At 39.3% G+C, this 15,404-nt stretch overlaps 1 protein-coding gene and 1 long non-coding RNA gene across 2 annotated transcripts in view; one reads left to right on the top strand and one right to left on the bottom strand.

Moving 5' to 3' along the window:
* LOC108876923 (transmembrane protein 266) overlaps positions 1-10,487 on the top strand; it is a 47,468-nt gene extending 36,981 nt beyond the window's left edge. The window contains exons 8-11 of the mRNA XM_018666753.2: positions 2,070-2,185; positions 3,483-3,678; positions 8,584-8,646; positions 8,834-10,487. Coding sequence (XP_018522269.1) covers positions 2,070-2,185; positions 3,483-3,678; positions 8,584-8,646; positions 8,834-9,474 — 1,016 coding nt within the window. The 3' untranslated portion in view covers positions 9,475-10,487. The remainder of the gene's footprint in view (positions 1-2,069; positions 2,186-3,482; positions 3,679-8,583; positions 8,647-8,833) is intronic.
* Positions 1-15,404, bottom strand: part of LOC108876929 (uncharacterized) — a 28,471-nt gene that overhangs the window by 5,368 nt on the left and 7,699 nt on the right. The window lies entirely within an intron of this gene.

Below are 15,404 nucleotides of genomic sequence, written 5' to 3'. Positions count from 1 at the left end.
CAGGATCAGAAAATAGTTGGTTCAACAAAAAGAACCACTGTGTTATCAGTGTGTTCGAATGCAATTTGCTGCACAGTGAATTAGGCAAATGGTTTACCATTCTGTAGGTTTACCAAAACACAGTGAGACACTTTAACTTGCAATAGAAGTACCTGAATAATGTAATGATGAAAATGCCTTGAGCAGTGCCATTACACTTCATGTGTACTGTATACTATATCAGCTGTATTTGCCATATAAGTAAAAGCTGAATTAATAAATGATAAGGATTGTGATACACAAAATGTAACAACAAACACAGCTAGATGACAAACGCAAAGCTCCAAATCAGTATCAGAACACAGGGGAACAGGGTGTTTTGTGGTTTGGTGGATCATGCGAGCAATGGAGGTTTGCATGAAACACTTGACTCTTGGTGAGAGGAGAGAGTGGAGCGGCGCCCTGTGTCGGCCTTGTGTGAAGTTGTGGGATCAGCCGCGGTGTGAATTACACTGATATGTGTGTGCTGCCAGCAGCTGTCAGCAGCATTGTAACACACACATAGAGTATGATCACAAACTCTGCACAGCATGCTTGCAAACGCTCACTGACACAGATACAGTCTGTAGTTACACAAATGTGCTATCATAGCGCATTGTGTGGCTAAATAATGAACCTCTGATTGAGCTTTTCATGCTTATTTGAATTCTGACTGGACTGGGCCCATCTGATGTCCCCACTTTTTCTTTTTTTTTGTTATGTGTGTCTGCCAGCATGACTAAAAATAGGTACAAGGAGCATGTGGCAATGGCTGTGTGCTTTGCCCCCCCCCCCAGCTCAGTACCAAAAGCCTTGTTTCATTCTCATCTCAGCATTTGGACAAAGCTGGCAGTTGAGTCTCATAATAGTTCAGATACACAACCACAACAACAACAATAACAACTGATGAAATATTGGACTAGGATCACTGATTATGTTTTCACCTCTTTATGTTGCTCATAGCAACAATCCCCATTAGGGCACACAGCTTTTACCATGTATGATATCATGTGGCTGACTGACAAATGTGGTGGCAGAGGTGTGAGGGACTGATTGTCTGCCAACTGTGATGACAACAGGTATCCAAATTTACACTCAGTATCCTTTTTTTAGGCACACCTTCCCATCCTGCTCCAGAAAGTGTGTCATGTATAAATAAGACGTGCAGCACAATTGTAAGGGTTTGGGGAGATACTGATTGATTATGACGTGATTTAAGGGTTTGACGCATCAGTTCCAGCCTGACTGCTTCTCTGATATTTTATCACATTACACACATTATATTTACTATATTTTACCAGGAGTCCTTTAACTCATAAATCAAGTAAAGTGTGCAAACAAACAAAACAACCAATTAGCTGCAGTTTAGTGTGGAAAAAAAAAGATTGGTACACAAAGTCGCTCTGAAAATTGTTTGAATGCAGCATATTGTGCCAAAATGTTATTGCTGTCCTAATCTCCACAGTCTGTTGAGGTCATTGTTTTTAAAAGGAGCAGACTGGTTCAGCTGATTTGTACTGGGCTTCACAGTATGTCACGTGCATCCGAAAGTTGCTTTGTACTGCACCAAGAAGACATTGTTGTTAACCTGTAAATTAGAGTATTCAGCAAATGCTTCTGGTCATTGACACTTAAAATAACTGCAACTGCAAATGAGCTGCTGGTTATGCACAAGTGTCCCTTAAAGCAACTACAACAAGAGTTTCTACTGCAAAATATGTTTTTCTTGTTTTATTTTTATGTTGTAGATCCATTTTCACTATTTTTTTCTGTCTAGAGAGAGTTCCAGGACTGTCAGCACAAACCTCTCAATGGAACATTTTCAGCACCTTTCTAAATTCATTCAGTACAGGTATAATGTTACTAGTTACCAGTAGTTAATGAGCTCTGACAGACATCTATGGAGCTATGGACTAATGGTCCACAAATACTGACCTTTAACCTTGTTTTGACCTCAGTGGGTTTTTTTTTTACCATGAGTTCAGGTCATTTAATTATGTAGCTTTGTGAACTAAACAGTTCAACTCTCTCTCCCTCCTCCTCTGTGTTAGCATATGTCCTACAAGTCAAAGTTGAGATGGAACTGGAGATCCAGCAGTGTGAGAAGACCAAGGCTGTGAGAGAGGAGCAGCTGGAGCGTCTCACTCAGATCTGCCAGGAACAGGCTGTGAGTACCAAAACACCTCAGATTTAACCTTAACCAGCCAGGCTATAGTTCCCCCTATACAATTTAGCCTGTAAGATAACAGGAAGAGAAAAATGATTCCGTAAAACTAGTGAAAAAAGAAGGTTATTTTTTGTCAAGAGCAGTACATGCTTCAACACACATGCCTGCCAACAACCTTAATGTGGTTCTGAAAGAGGACTTAGATAGCAGTTGCAGGTTTAGAGATATTTAGAAACAGTACAGTACAGGTTACAGTTTCCAACTACATGTTGTTACAGTTTCTATTAGTTGGTTTCTATTTTACACTTTGTTACCTTGGCAGCCTTTCACTACTGAAATCTCCAAACTGTTAAAATTACTAAAATTTTACAAAAAAAAGCAGAAAAGAATAAATACAGCCACATTTTAACCCAAGGAACTGGTGTATAACACTGTAGGCTGCTGTATGTCACTGGTAAAAATGCTCTGATTCAGTAGTAGTTTCTCACTTTCTCACCTTATTTTCAATTTATCATGAATTCATAGGAAGAAAAAATTGTCTTTAGATTTCTCATGGTAAATTGTTTACTACAATGATAGCCACATGGGAAACTGTTAGTCCATCTACCACCAGAGGAGGGCAGCAATACCTCACAAAACAGGTACAATCCTTCCACAGATTTCATCATGATTCCTCAGAGTGCACACACACTGATGATATCATAAGGGAAAATGCAGACTACCATAAATAAATACTTTTTAAAAGTAAGCCTAAGTTCAGGTCTGAGACCTGACGTAATTAGTGAATACATTAATAACTAAACGATCACCAAGGAAATGATGAGATCATTCCAAAAATTCTTGTTTATTTCCCATCACTTTTTTAAGAATAAAAATTTCAAATGGAGCAAGACAAGAGTAATATATACCTCATGCATGTAAAATGTGTTCTCTTTATTTTCTTCTTCCTTTACTACTGCAATGGTTTCTTGTCAAAAACCTTGAAATCAATATGGAGAGTGTTGAAATTTTTACAGATCACTTTCTTTTCCTCCTCACCTTTTCACCTCATTATGTTTATTTATCACCTCTTCCTTCCTTGTTATCTCTATTCCCTCCCTGTTCTTTTTTTTCTCTCTTGCTTCCCACCTGTCTTGTCTTCTGCACCCTTTCATCCCTCTCTTTCCTCAAACTCCCCACCTGCCCCTTTTCAAATCCCTTTTTACTTTCCCTGTTCATTCACACTCCCGCCGATCCGCTTTTCTTTCTTTCTCAATGCACATGCGCACACACATACATATGACTCAACCGTCTCCAGTTTGAGATCAGGCAGCTCAGGGCCCACCTGGCCCAGCAGGACCTGGACCTTGCAGCCGAACGTGAAGCAGCCATGCAGATCCACCACGTGTGGGGCAAACAGGGCAGGAGTTTTCAGGTTGTAGAGGGCTTGACTCCTGGGGAGTCTGATGATGAGGGAGGCCAGAGAAACCCCAGGGAGCCCCATACCACTGCAGGTATAGTATGGTTTCTAAAGCAATGTTTTTGTGTATAGGGTTGACGAATGCTGGCAATTACACTGATAATATCACATGAATTGATTGTTGGCTCACAAACTGAAAATAGGTGCATCTAAGACAAAGGCCTATGGCATCCATAACATGCCAGGTGCAGTGTTTGCTTGAGAAAGCAGTGTAACAAACCAGGAGAGAGCCGCAGTATAAAGCATGTACATAATTATGTGGAACAAAAAGTCTCGAATGGTGTAACATCAGGTGAACTGGATGCCTGAGCAGTGTAGAGTTAATCTGAAGCAGTAGCCCTGGAGCATCTTCGAGGCCAGGCTCTTAGCCCCTCCATGCTCACACACAACACCCATCTGACCGCAGGCGCTCTGGGATCAATATAAGGGGCAAAAAAGCTTTTAGGATCTGGTGAATCCTGGAGAAAACAAGCATGTTCTCCGACACTGCGTCAGCCTGCATGGGCTATCTGTCATGCCCAAACTATCTCTCTTACCGCCACCCCTTGTGGTGAGGCCAACCAAGCCAGCCCAGACCACTTGGGCTATTTCAGATACAGAGTGCTCTGTGCATTGGGCCTTGTTAGGGTAGGAGTGGGCTCCTGTCAACATCTGTTCCCCTTCACCTGCAAACCACAATAGGGCACCAGGAGGCTCCACAGCGGCCACAAAATTACCCCAAGGGCATAGTGGGAAATCTGGCTCTCAGAAACAAGTGGAGCTTTTTACAGAAACATGGTCACTGGGATGAGCATTTAGGCCACGGGGCTTAAGGCAAGTCAGGTCAACTCAAATCAAGTCAAGTGCATTTGCATTGCCCAGTATAGCACACAATGTCTCAATGGGCTTCTCTCTCTCTCTCTCTCTCTCACCTGCACAGAACCATCAAACTATTAAGATCTCTTATCAAGGTAGTGGCCTTTTTAAGAATGACTGTCTCACAAGATCAGTGGTTTTGCCACCACAAAGTACCAAACCATGTTGATTTAAAGAACATCCAGTGTCAATCAATGAGCCAGTGGAGTTTTCTCCCAGATGCTGAGAGAGGATTGTGGTGACAGAGGGCACAGTACTGCAACATTACAGTAACGACAGAAGAGATCTACTACATCAAAGAAAGATAAGCGTGTTTGGTTTCAAGTTAACCTTCTGTATCTATCATACTGTCTAAACAAAAACCTTGCAAACATGTCTGCAGCCGTGCTAACCGGTCTGTGAGGCTTTACTAGGGCGATGCTTTGATGCTTTGCTTCGTTAGCATAATAACATGCTTATAATGACAATGATAAAATGCTTTTTAATGTTAATGTTAATTATATTCACCATCTTACTTTAAGTCAAGTCAAGTCAATTTTATTTATATAGTGCTAATTCACAACAGAAGTTATCTCGAGGCACTGTACATATAGAGCAAGTCTAGACCGTACTCTTTATCTTATAAAATTTCCAGAGAGAAACCCAACAGTTCCCACCATGAGCAAGCACTAGGCGACTGTGGCAAGGAAAAACTTCCTTTTAAGAGGTAGAAACCTCAAGCAGAACTGGACTCAGGGTGGGCGGCCATCTGCCTCAACCGGTTGGGTTTAGACAGAGAAAGGGGGATGGGGGGTTGGGGTATGAGAAAGACAACATTGCAGATACACAGACCAAGTCAAAATGTAAATAGTAATAATAATAATAATAATAATAATAATAATAGCTAAAGGAATAATAATAATAATCACTAACACTAATAAATGTTTAATTGTTGGCGCATCAGTCGGTTGAGGTGGATCATGGGAACAGCAGGAGACTCTACAGCTTTGGAGGCAGAACCCTGCAGTAAGAGACAGTAGCAGAGAGAGAGAGAGAAGCACAGCCTGGGCACTAATGTACTTGAGGGAAGAAACACACAGTTAGAGTGATGCAGCGATATTAAGACAGTTTATAGTCATGGACAACATTTACTAACTACTAAGCTTAACTGATGCATTGAGGTAACGTGAAATAAGAATCAGAATAATATGCTAGCCAAAAGTTAAGGCATGAAGATGAGTTTTTAGTTTGGATTTAAAGGCCTGAACTGAGTCAGCCTGTCTAATATCAATAGGGAGGTTGTTCCAGAGGAAGGGGGCCCGATAGGAGAAGGCCCTGCAGCCCACTGACTTCTTTTTAACTATGGGGACAGATAGCAGCCCTGCACTCTGAGAACGCAGAGGGAGGGAATATAAGGATTAAGATTCTCAGACAGGTATGAGGGGGCTAGCCCATTTAGAATCTTATAAGTCATTAGGAGCACTTTAAAGTCTGATCTAACATGAATAGGCAGCCAATGAAGGGAGGCTAAAATTGGAATAATGTGGTCAAACCTTCTCGATTTGGTTAGCATTCTAGCTGCAGCATTTTGAACCATTTGTAGACTTTTGGTGCTATCACGTGGTAGTCCCGAAAGCAAAATGTTACAATAATCCAGTCTAGAGGAAACAAAGGCGTGAACTAGAATTTCAGTCTGCCATGGAAAGAAAAGACCAAATCCTAGCTATATTGCATAGGTGAAAAAAGGCGGTCTTTGTAATGTCTTTAATGTGCTGATCGAAGGAAAGAGCAGGATCAAGTGTGACACCCAGAATTTTGGCTGTTGTACTTTGAGAAATCACACTGTTGTCAAGGGATATAGTTACTTGATCGAACTGGTGACGACATCGCGCCGGGCCAATAACCAGCCTTTCTGTTTTGTCTGAATTAAGAAGCAGGAAGTTATGAGACATCCAGCAGAAGACAAGCAGATCTCTAGTTCCCTAATTTGAGAGGCATTGTCAGCTTTTATAGGCACATACAGCTGGGTATCATCAGCATAACAGTGAAAATTAATTCCATGACTCCAAATAATTTGGCCAAGAGGAGAAATATAAAGAGAGAAAAGCAGGGGGGCAAGAACAGAACCCTGGGGTACTCCATATTTCACATCAAAGGCTGATATGGTGTTATTACACAAGACACACTGAGTTCTGTCAGATATGTAAGATTTTAACCAGCTGAGGGCCAGGCCAGAGATTCTAAATCTATTTTCCAGTCGGTCAATGAGTATACAGTGATCTATAGTATCAAAGGCTGCACTAAGATCAAGTAAGAGGAGCAGAGAATCTGAATCCAGAGAGAGCAGATCATTTACTACTTTAGCAAGTGCTGTTTCCGCAGAATGAAAGGTCCTAGAGGCAGACTGAAAAGATTTGAAAAGATTAAGTGAGCTAAAAGCTGCTGAGACACAACTTTTTCTAGTATTTTAGAGAAGAATGGAAGATTTGAAACAGGCCACTGAAAAAAAAAATACAAAAATACAAAAAAATCCTTTGTGGTATACACAGTGGGGTCCAAAAGTCTGAGACAAATCTCCAATAAAGCTATTGTGTTCAATCATTATCATAGTCCTTTTATTTTTTAAATATGAAATAGTAATTACCTAGTTCACTTGATCTGTTTTAACTTTAGCTGCAGTGTTTGCTAATTGTCCTGGGGTTTACTCATACTACTTTTTTCTGGAATGTAGAACAAATACCTCACCCATCAAAATGTCATGTCACCTCTCCTTTTCCACAGACTGATAACAGCCTGGTAACTTGACTGTCACAGACAGAGGAGGAGAGCCTTTTATGTATGCCGGACAGCCCATTCTTTTTTCTTAAGACTCATGTGTTATTAATTGTGGAGTGATTGTCTCAGTCTTGTTTTAGTGAGTGCAATGCTTCCTCTCCAGGGGTGGCTCAGGGATTAATATTTTAGACTGAAAAATAAATGAAATTACCCATCAGAGTCTGCAGCATGTCCCGGGGGACGGGGGCTAGCACTCAGGGTACTCTGGGTTCGCACTCAGCCAGCGGACAGTGAGCTCAAGACCAATCAAGCGAACAGAAGAGCAGAGCAGATCACAGCCAGTCACCACGCACACTGAGGCCTGCTAGACTGGAGGGATCAGAGGCTGAACAAAGAGCTCCCACTCTCTCTCATTCTACCCCATTTCTCTGCATCCCTGAAACCAACCCCACCCTGCCCCTGTCCCAGTTTATTCCTGGTGCACTAGGGTGCAGCTAATGCTCAGCGTAGCAGTGCGTGATCCTAACCACTTACCTATAAATCACCTGTGGCCTGAGGCAGAAGTCATCTCTGTCAATATTATGTTGTAAACATAAGAGATATTTTCCATTTGGACTAGTTTGCGCTGTAGTCAATGAAATGGACCAAAGTACCTACAGACAAATGAGTCCAACTATAGCCACAGAGTCAATTACAGTATATTTAACCTAATCTGAATGGTCACCTCCTGCAATAATATATGACACACACACACACACACACACACACACACACACACACACACATATATATATATATATATATATATATATATATATATATATATATATATATATATATATATATATACATACATATATACATATATATATATATATATATATATATACATATATATATATATATATATATATATATATATATATATATATATATATATATATATATATATATATATATGATAACCAGACAGTGCAATCAAAACTCTGAAAACAATGACAACAAAAATGACAACATGCATATTTTGCACATTTTAGCATCCAAAATATTACATAGTGGCCATCCTTGTTAAGTACTTCACTGTAACTAGTTATATGAAAGAGCATTTTATATGAATATGTTTTTGTTATTGTTGGTAATGTAACAATAATTCTCCATTTATTTGTTAGTCCACAATATGACATTTACTAAGTAGTCAGAAAGATATTTTAAAAAATCATCCACACAACAATATTTTCTGTCAGAACTTTCTAAGCTGAAATAATCACCATCATCTAATCATTCTCCTAAATCTATTTATGTTTTTTTTTTTTTTTTTTTTTAAACTCAGATCCAGTTGTGCATGACGACATGAACAACTACATCAGCCAATACTACAGTGAAGCAAGCAGTGGTAAGGGACTAACACTATGAAGAATACATTATTATACACTTCACCTATAAATAACATCAAGTAAAGCAGCTTCTCAAAGTCTTTTTGAGGGATAGAGGACACTTTTTTTTCCTTTGACTGTGTTGTACATGAGATGAAGGACTAATGTGTTGTCTGACTTTTTCTAAATGCGTACAATATCTTTAAGATGCTGGGGCCTCTGGTTTAGGCACTCGGATCATCACCATGGCAGCCATTGACGTTCACCTCCCCACCAATACAAACCCTATTCAGTCGAACCCGATGCTTGCTATGGAGAGGGTGGGCAGCGCCGTAAGCGACGCCTCCACCAGCATATTGCGGTCCAGTGGCAGCCTGACGGCGCGGCCCCACAGCCTGAGTAGCCACACCCCGGCTTCTTCTATGACAGACTGCAGCAGCAGCACGGCTCAGGACCTCAGCCTGAGCTACAGCTCTCATCGCTGCTGCCCTCCATCCTTCTCAGGCCAAGACCCCTGCAGGGACCCCAGCATGGTGGTGCAGGAACTACTCTCCTCCCTCTCTGAGGACTCCTGCCTCGCTCAAAAGGGCCTGGCAGTGGACCCTGTCAACCTTAAGCTTCCCAGCCCCACAGGCTCAGAAAAGGCCAGCCCTGAGCTGGACAACAGAATAAACATCTTCAACCGCAGGAACCAAGAGGAGAGGCGGGGCCGAGGAAGGGGTTGCGTGCTGTTGCAGACCAAGCCACTGATCCACCTGCAGGGCAGCACCACTGAGCCATCCCTGGAGGAGAAGTACCGGCTCCTGGGACCAGCCGACACACCTCTGGGTCACATGCCTGATACATAAACTACATTTACACAGAAACAGAAAGTTTTCTCTCTTTTAAATGCCACCACGTTTGGCATATATCTGAACTCTCGTGACAGGTTAAACCTCGCAAAAGGGAACACATAAGAATTGAAAACTGGATTTTTCTGTTGCTGTGTAAATCCAATCTTAGCCAATCCAGAGCAAGCTTGAGCCTTTGCTTCCAGCTAACACTGATGCTCCTTAACTTGACATGTTCAGAAGTCAGTAGTAGAAATGACAATAAGAACTCTTAGGCCCTTTGCCATACTGTCCAACCTCCCATGTTCCTCTGTGATGGATTTTTAAATTCAGAAATGCCCTGAAATAGCACAAAAAAGACAATAACATCCCAGTAACGGGGAATCTAATGTGTTCTTGGACACATTTTTCATCAGGAATTCTCACTTTGAATAGGTCCTAAATGCACTGAACTTTACATGAATTAAAACCAGCAAGGGGCCATTCAAGCCTATACTGAACAAAAACTTAAATGCTGAACAGTGTTGCAAACCAAGACACCGTTCTCTGCAGTTACAAGACGTGTTTTTTTAAATCGCGTTTTTCTTGTTATTCTTTTAATTTGTATGATCAACTTTAAACGTTAATCATGCTGTTATGCTGTTATTTAACAGCCACAGGGTACATAAGACTGGCTCAACTATTCAAAACAGCCAATTCTTCTCTCTCTTTTTTTTACCTTTGGCTTTCTGTCACCTGTTTGTTTGAAACCATGGAACAGCAAAATTTATTGAATAGCATTTTTGTTTTTGTAGGGTGTATTTGTGTGGATGAGATGAAAAGGTAAGTGACTGGATTCTTCAAATAATACTAGATTGGAGTGCTTGTAGCATGAACCTTTAAAAAGATATGTGCCCTAAATGGCAAGCAAATTCTTTGCACTTTAATGTTTACAGACACTTTTGTAAACTTGATATGGAGGAAGTTATTGCCAAATGCAGGTGTTGTCATTTGAATGAAAATAGCAAAAATAAAAGTTAGTATTTCCTTAACTGCTCCTAGTTCACTGACTGTTGTTAATCTGCCGTTTTAATTGATTTAATGCTGCAGCAGGATTAAATACATTATTTGAAATGCGTGATCCAGTGAGGTACACTGAGTGGGTTCTTTACAAACATATTTATTCTCTTGGGCTCGTTGGTGTACAGTGCACTGTACTGCTTCATCAACGCCCTCTTATTTGCATATGGTTTTGAAAAAAATCTAAATTATTTAAGGTTATTAACATTAGAAGACCTGTCACAGCAACTGCTAATTGGTCAAGTCATTGTAAGTGTGTCGTGGGAAGAATCAGTCCCCCTAATTACCCTCTCATAATCTCATCTCATTAATTCAGAAGATAAGATGCTGTACCATTTTGTTGCTTGTCAAATGTTTACAAGTATCTGGAGAGTGTTTTAATTGTTAATAACTCTTACAGCTGCAATTGCTCTATCAACACAAATGTTTTTAGTTTTGAGTGTTGAGCACTTAACTGCTAAGGATTGTTTATAACAGCCGTGTTTAATTCGTTTGTAAATGACACAGTACATACATGGGGATTAAAGACACCATTACATATACTGTTGTGGTATATAGAGGAATATTAACACTATTAGTCTATAAAAATTAGGTTTGTAGCTTTTGGAGACACAAAACTGAACTCTTACCCTGTGTTGCACTTTTTAGCCTTGACACTGAATTTCGAACACGATGACTGACTGTAAAGCTGACCCAAGAGCGTAGAAATATAACACATTTTAACTGTAGTTACTGCAGCCCAAAAAATGCATCTCAGTCAATGCCTCACTTTCTGCCAGTGACATTATAATTTCATTTTCTGGCAAGCATAGTGGGTGTATTTACATTGATAAGAGAAAGGACAACCTCTTCTCTCATTTATGGGTATAAGAATGAGGAATGTGTCTATCTGGGACCTAATGAGAGGTGACATATGAAGGGAATATTCAAAATACGAACTTCAGAGGTTTATAACAGAATATTTTTTTCATGTTAAACAGAAGCAGCATATGAAAGCGTTAAAGGCTATGAAGAAAACAAATGAAAGCATATATATACAATTTGACTATGAATCCCTCTGCATATTCACATTTAAATCATATCTTTTTTGCTGTTACATACATCTCATATCTAGTTTATGTAGCGTCTAAACTACTCCAAGCCACTATTAAATGTAAATACTGATAACCAATAGCCAATGCTGGAGGCCTGATATATTTACAGGTAAACTGGGACAAATGAAAACCTGGCTAAACGTCAGTAAGGTGAACTCATCTAAAATGTTTTTTTGATAAAACAAGAATCAGAACTGATTTGGCCAATGATACATGACTGTGAGGCTTAAAACCATGTGGCATCGACAGTAGCCAGGTGCAAGCAATGTTAATATTGAGTATGAGTTAAATTTGAGTTAGACTAATGGCCACTTCTTCAAAGCTTCAGTCATCTCTGGAACAGAGCAGATTAACATAAAACAAAATTTAAAACCTATAATTAAGTTTCTCCAAACAATACAGAGATATATTTGCTGTTTTAAGTGGATATGTACCAGGTATTCCAGCTGATTGCTCACTGGCGTCACTAAGGTTTGAACGTGAAACCAAAGGCTTGTAACTGAAAACATTCCTCTGTTATTGTTTGGAGCGACTCAGAAATGTTCTCAAACCAAACCAGTTCTATATCGTCTTCAGCAGACAACTGTGTAGTGGGTCATTTCAAATGAGCTGACATGTAACCTGATAACCTGGATCTGCAACCTGCAGCCAATTACTAGACCCATCACATCAATCTAGTTTACAAAAACAACAATGCCTATCGCATGCCATGGAACAAGTAAATAAATAATGATCTGCTTGGCTCTCGACACACACAAAGGAATCCTGTTGAATATGGGTGCCAAACCCTGGCTCAGCCTCTATCTGTCACGGCTGCCTTGGTATTAATGTCTCAAGTGGAGGTGCCGTGTCTCTAATCTGAACCCCTTCCAGCTCAACCAGCCATGTAAAAGAAAGGATACGGTTCAACCTCCAGCTCTGCCCTGAGCAACACTGCTCAGTGGTGAAGTGAAATTATTTGTACGCACAAGAAATCTGTGAGGGAGTAAATATTGCTGTAGACAAAACATGCGATGCCAAATGCATTACAAATAAAGAGTATAGAAAAAATGTGCCTGAATGATTCATATGAACCCAATTTGTCAATACATATCATTTCAGGTCTGAGCTACGTGTTGAATTTTGACAGCCTGGGGACACTGAGCAGACCTTTAGGAGTCATGCTAAGACGTAAATTGCTTTTGGGACCTCTCCAATGAATCCAGAGGTACAGTCCCTGTCACACTCACAGGAAGCTAAGTGAATTAACAGTGACCATTAGACACTTAATAATTGAAATGTTTTAATAATGGCACAGAGGGAGTCACTTTAGCTACATTAACATTACATGATCATTGTTGCCATTCTCATTAACAAAGGGAAAACAATGACCAATGAGATAAGATTTAAATCTACAGACTCACAGGTACAATAAGATATTGACTTTTTCTAGACAATTTTCTAGACAATTCATTCATTAAAATGCACATAAGTCTCAGTTTGGTGTTCATGTTAGGATTATGTGTCCTGTCCCATCATTTCTATAAGGGCTGCTCAGATCAAAAATACATTAACACACTGAAATATGTTGGGTTCAGTATACAATCAGTATTGTACTGAATTTTAAGCTGGTAAAAGTAAAAACTTAAAGCACTTTCTTTCGCCAACTCCATCATTCTGTGATGAAAGAGAGGGTTGCACAAGTTACGTCATCTGGGTCACTGTGTTACCTTGACTCAAACCTCTAAATAACTGTTTAACAGTAATACATTTTTAATAAAGCTGTTTCCAGTTGAGAACACATGTCCACAATCTCTACAGTGAATTTAAAGCAGCAATAATAATAATAAAGAAAAATTCATTAACAATGGATCACATGATTTCTTATACGTGAAAGTGGTTGCTCATAATGAGATATTTCTCCTGGTTTTGCAATTCCTCTCAGCTTTACTGACTTTATCATATCTTTTTGCTTATCGTTTTGGTTTTCTGCCCTGCAACTTTACAGTTTTGGTTTATCCTTGCTGCCCTCATAGTGTTGTATTTGACCGCAACATGCAAAGTTAGCATCTATGTTATATTAGCAGCAGGAGAGCTTGATATTGCCTTCAGGAGTTGGTAGAGACCACAACAAAGGATAGGGCATTCACAGGGTCACCAGAAACGTGACTCCAGTTGAATGCTAATGTTGTTACATATCTTCTAAATAAGCAAGTCCTTGCTAACAAGTTAATTATATTATAACAGAATATTAGGTTCATCATAGGTTTTAAAAAAAGAAAAATGATTGAGCCAAAGAAGGGTTGTAATACTCAGAGGAAACAGAATGCTGCCCCCAACTGACCAAAAAGTAGTTCCAAAGTTAATGCTTTAATCTCACTACCTTTTTGTCAAACTATTGTCAGCTGTCAAGCTTCAACTGTACATTTATTTAGTTGGTATTTGTTTTACGTATATGTAAGTGCTACTGAAATGTAGTGAAAACATTTATTATGAAAAGTTTATTATGAATTTAAACATACATCCATATCAAATATCATCACCTTGAAAAGATTAAATTAAGATTTAAAAAAAATCTAAATTCCAAATACTACTTAGAGGCTGAAAAAACAGTCACTGTGATGAAAACGTAACTACTGTAATATCTAGTAGGATCATATCATTAAAATGATCTGGTATTAATATAGAGCATGTGATGCTTTTAATTTTCTGTGCAAGAGGCATTTACTGATTCATGTTAACAACACAACACCTAAGTGCTCTTGTTTATGAACGTGATTTCTTCTAAAGTGCTTGAAAGAGATTGCAAACACAGCCCTGTGGCACCGAACAGCTGGGCATATGTTTAAAAAGGGTCAATCTCATTGAGAACAAATAGATGTGGGGAGCATGACTGCATTACTGCTGCGGTCTGACAGATTCAGAACACGTCTCACACAGGACACTCTTTCAAGAGGCTCTGAAGCAGGAGAAAAATACAAATAAATTATACATCGTTCTTTAAAAAGCTTCTCAGGTTCTCTTTTTGAAACATACTTCTTAAGTGCACAGGATCCAGCAGTTCGCCTGGTGGAAGAAATCCACTCAGGAGACTGTTGTCATGGTTACAGAAGTTTTTTTTTTTTTATTTACATACAACAGTTTTCTTCTGGTACCCTACCCGTTGGATGCTTGTTATGCTTCTTGGGTAAAAGTGGGTCAGTGACAGAATAAAGAGGAGAAGTGGAAACAAGACCCACTGAGTGACCAAGCTCAATCACTTCAGTCCTCTTCAGATAGAATATTAATTATTAAATAAGTGTGTATTAAATGTAAATCAAATGTTTAACATTCTAAACAATAAAAGGAACACCAACAGAAATAAAACCAGAAACAGAAGCTTAAGTTTGATTTGCCTAATGTGAAGTTATTTGACTTTTTATATGCTTTTACTAAGGGGAAAAAAATACTGATAATTTCTCTTACTGCTGCTGCATATGTTATAAGCAATCAGATGAGCAAGTACGCTAGTTAGTCATGTGATAAACATGGGGACACAACTGACTTGGTCCTCTGGGAGATGGGACACTACATCACTTTGCGCTCCAAACAACTGAACAAAATAATCTACAGAACATCAAAATTAATTCAGCAATCCAACGTGTAAGGATGTAGTTATGCATGACTTGCTACATGAAGGCTAGATTAGCAAACATTTTTTGAGTAAAAAGCTCAACTCTTTGGGGAAATGTCTGCCTCAGACTCAACATTTTTATTTTTTGAAATCCTACTGAAGCCACATATATATATATATACATATATTCATATTCAGTCTCC

The sequence above is a fragment of the Lates calcarifer genome, linkage group LG2 (genome assembly GCF_001640805.2).
Source record: "Lates calcarifer isolate ASB-BC8 linkage group LG2, TLL_Latcal_v3, whole genome shotgun sequence".
Taxonomy (NCBI): Eukaryota; Metazoa; Chordata; class Actinopteri; family Centropomidae; genus Lates; species Lates calcarifer.
The sequence above is the reverse complement of the archived record's forward strand: the minus strand, read 5'-3'. Positions and strand labels throughout refer to the sequence as shown.